The sequence below is a fragment of the Gavialis gangeticus genome, unplaced genomic scaffold (assembly GCF_001723915.1).
Source record: "Gavialis gangeticus isolate Ggan-Ray unplaced genomic scaffold, GavGan_comp1, whole genome shotgun sequence".
Classification (NCBI taxonomy): domain Eukaryota; kingdom Metazoa; phylum Chordata; order Crocodylia; family Gavialidae; genus Gavialis; species Gavialis gangeticus.
The window spans coordinates 10,341,150-10,345,362 of NW_017729016.1; the positions used below are offsets into that span (position 1 = coordinate 10,341,150).

Genomic DNA, 4,213 nt, shown 5'->3' on the forward strand with positions numbered 1-4,213 from the left:
CCTGTGCAGCTCCACCAGCCCATACTGTGCAGCCACACAGCACCTCTTCCCCTGCTACCAGCAGCCTCATGCCCCACTGCTGCAGCTGTTGCCAAGGCCCAGGCTGCACATGGCAGCCCTGGGCAGCTGCTAGCAGTGGGGGCAGGGGGTGCCACTCCGTTGGGTCCAGCCTCTGCATGCATAGGATGAAGCCCAGCCACAGGCCTCCCACTGTCCCATCTGGCCTTGCTCTGCCATAAAGGATCCTGGAAGCCATTGGGTCATAACAATATCTGTGTAAATACATGCATCTGTACAAGAAGGGCAATGCAGAGGCATGGTGAATGCATGTGTGGGTCCCATCCTGGATTTACTTACCTCATCCTGAATTTCCCTAAAATTACCGTCATCCTAATTATAAACAATTTATTGTTCTAAGGAGGTGGAGGAAGTTTCTGACTAGACCAGCAGTTACCAAACTTTGAGCTGAAACCCCTCCCTCCCCACTTCCCTTCGAGTTTCAAATTTTGTTCGCCCCCACCCCAGAGGAGCAGCACAGCAAGGCACAGGGTGCCCCGTCCCTCATCCTAGCAGCCACCGCGGCTCAGCTCAGTCCACCCACCACATCTCCAGCACCTCCTGCCTCAGCCCTGCCATAGCTCTAGGCCACATGCCTCATGTGCCAAGCTCCTGGAGGTGCAGCCGCCTGCCCAGGGCTCCCCATCCCTCTGCCAGGCTGCAGAGGCACCAGCTTCTTGAAAGCTTCTTCCCTGCATATCCCTGCATTGCACTGCACATCCCCCAATGTTTCTCCACATACCCCCCACACCCTGCAGGAGGGCATGCTCCACAGTTTGAAAACCACTGCACTAAACCATTTTCACAAAATGCTTTCTTGCAACTATGTTGCAAGATATACTTACCAACAAGGTAGGTGAGGAAGAGATTGTGAACTTGCTGCCCTATCCAAGCAACTACAGCAAGAGAACAAAGCATAGTCATGAAGTACTATGAATGAGAGAGAAAGAGAAAATAAACATAAGATTACCAAGAGCTTGGTTGGAAGTCCTCAGGCAGCCCACCTGATTTGGTAAAAATTAATTCAAGTTTAAAAAAAAAAAAAAGTGTTTGACATGCCCACTACTTACACTTTTAAACAAGCTATATTTCGGGTGGACAAACTGAAAAGGCCTTTTGATTTGGAAAAAAAAAAAAGAGAGGTAATCTGACTGTTTCTCTTTATGTCAGCTGTCCCATTTCACTCTGGACATATTTTATGAAAGCACCCTAATACTAATTTTGGTTAACATAATATTTATGAGAACTGAGCGGTGCAGGGCTTCTAGCCAAAACTGTTTAAGCTAGAATTTCAGAAATGCACCTACACCACACTTTAAGGGGTCTACATAATAGAGTATTTCCCAAAAGCAGCATCTGCCCTAAGGTTGACTCAGTCTGGGTTTCCAGGTTGTTTTCCTTACATTTACAAAATTTCACATTATAAAAGAGATGGCTACTGATTTAGAAGTTGTTTAAACCTTAAGTGGCAAGGTAGACAAATCACATGCATAAGCTGCAAGTCACAGTGGTCACACTAAAGCAGGATGTGATTTTATGCCTTAAGATATAAAGTTCAATTGGTTTGCTCAACTGAGGAGACAGACACACACACACTACCATTTTAGGCTTTTCTTCCTTTAGCACGAAGAGCCGTTTCCACCAGCCAACAACTCTGCGACGTGTTTTTACCAAGTTGCTGCAAATTTCATGGAATCTTTGCTGCTGTTCAGTGGTCCTTTGTAGAGGGGATTGGAGGAAAAGGAAAAAAAGGAATGTTTGAAGTGTTCTATAATGCAGCAAACATCCTGGGTTTGGATTTTCAAAAATCATTTAAAATTTCACTGCTTTTTCAGCAAAGAAAAAGCGGCCAATATTTTGTTCCTGTTGTAAAGTGACCTACAAGCAAATGCCATCTTAATTTTGTTTGCTTCCATATTTCCTTATACATTGCCTATGAAGTACTATATTTGATCGACTTCATACTTGCCCCTAAGAGGAGTGAAGGACTTGAAGTCAGCATATAAATGTTTGTAGAGAAATCTATTTAAATAGCATATACCACTACATGAATATGTACATGACTGCCTGAAAACAGTTATCTAAGTCAGACTACATTAACAATACTCTGGCCTAGAATTTTTACTTAGCTTGTATAAGCTGTTACCTGACACTGAGCACCAGGAGGAACCCATGTTAGTGTCTGGGGTTTTTTTTTTGTTTTTTAATTCAAATTTAATCCCTTCTCATCAATTCAGATGTAGGGTCAGAAGGGACCTTGTAGATCTTCTAGTCCAACCCCCTGGGCAGGAGAGGAAACTGGGTTCAAACAACCCCAACAACATCATGCCTCCTCTTAAAGAACCCCAAGGTAGGAACCAGCACCACTTCCCTTAGAAGTTAGTTCCAGATCCTACTCACCCTGACTGAAGTAGTGCCTTCTAGTCTAAACCTTCTCTAACAACTTAAGGCCATTATTCTTTGTTACTCTGGGAGGCACTAAGGGGAACAAGGTCTCTCCCAATCCCCACTGGTCCCTCCTAGTAAGTTTATAGACAGCCACCAGGTCCTCCCTCAGCCTTCTCTTGTGAAGGCTGAACAGGTTCAGGTCCCGTAGCCTCCACTCATAGGGCCTGCCTTGCTGCCCCCTGATCATGTAAGTGGCCCTCCTCTGGACCCTCTCGATGCTGTCCACATCCCTCCTGAAGTGCAGCGCCCAGAACTGGATGCAGTACTCCAGCTGCAGCCTGACCAGTGCTGCATAGAGGGGGAAGATCACCTCCTTGGCCCTGCATGTGATGCATCTGTGGATGCACAACAAGGTATGGTTAGCCTTACTGACAGTGCCCTCACATTGTCAGCCCATGTTCATCTTGGAGTCCATAATGACTCCAAGATCTTTCTGCAACTGTGCTTTCAATGGAGTTCTCTAGCCTATAGGTGTGCTGCTGGTTCCTACTGCCTAAGTGCAGCACCCTGCACTTGTCAGTATTGAACCCCCATCCCATTTTCATTTGCCCACCCCTGTGACCTGTCCAGGTCCTGCTGTAATCTGTCCTTCCCTTCTAGCGTGCCCACCTCACCCCAAATCTTGGTGTCATCTGCAAGTTAAACAGCGTGTTTTTTACCCCATTGTCCAAGTCGCTAATAAAGAAGCTGAACAGTGTGGGCCCAAGGCCCAAGCCCTGGGGGACCCCACTGCCCTCCAGGTCTAATATGACCAGTCCACCACCACTCTGAGTATAACCCCTCAGCCAATCTGCAATCCATCTGACTGCGTAGACATCAATGCCAGTCACCTAGCTTTAATAAGAATGGGGTTGGAGACCCCATGTTTCTCCTTCTACAAAACATCCATTGTTTTACTTCCAGAAGAAACCTACCAGGTTTAAGTGTTTTATTATTTCCCCACCATATTTCTGTTCTAGATCCTTGTGTATCTAAGTCTTCACTAGAAGTCATCCCCACCTAAAAAAAAAATCTAACTCTTACTACCATCTGATAAGGCCCAAAACATTAGGTTTAAGAGACTATAATGGCAATTTCTTGAAGTACATTACAGCAACTTGGACCAAATCCTAAAAGCTTCTTTAGCTTAAGAGACAGGGAGCATGAAAACTATAGCTGCAACAACACACATTCTCTGTGCTCTGAAGAGGCATGCTGGACTCCTTAATAGATCTACTAGTCTATTTTTGGAAGGCTTTAGTTAGCAAGTTTTTGACTCCAACCTTCATATCCTTTATACCATTAACCTAATATTCACCACCATGTTCCTCATTTGATATTTAGTTTTTAGAAAAGAAATCCGAGAATTCTTTTGCTAGTTTTGCCTTTACATACCATTTGTTAGAGCCAAAAATTCTGGGAGCAAGAGCAGGAACAAGATAGTCAGCCAGACAGAGGAACATGACAAAACAAGAGACGCCTGAAAGAACAGATGGATCCAAGTAGTAGATCATCCTGTAAAAAACAAAACACAAAACCCAAATATAGCATGACTGCTCGGCTGTAGCTTTCCGGAGAAACTTATACTTCCCTACTAGAGGTGCACTGATACATTGGTCCATATTGTACTGGCAGTGATAAGAGGAAAATTGACGTTATCAGCAATCAGCCTTTTTTGGCTGATGAGGTGGGTAATGTTACCAATAAGTGTCGCCTACGTAAGTGGGAA

The 4,213-nt window shown here is 44.8% G+C and overlaps 1 protein-coding gene across 1 annotated transcript in view; it reads right to left on the bottom strand.

Annotated features, from left to right (window-relative positions):
• Positions 1-4,213, bottom strand: part of ARL6IP1 (ADP ribosylation factor like GTPase 6 interacting protein 1) — a 21,815-nt gene that overhangs the window by 7,017 nt on the left and 10,585 nt on the right. The window contains exons 3-5 of the mRNA XM_019512829.1: positions 3,880-3,999; positions 1,657-1,774; positions 903-987 (exon numbers count right to left, since the gene is read on the bottom strand). Coding sequence (XP_019368374.1) covers positions 903-987; positions 1,657-1,774; positions 3,880-3,999 — 323 coding nt within the window. The remainder of the gene's footprint in view (positions 1-902; positions 988-1,656; positions 1,775-3,879; positions 4,000-4,213) is intronic.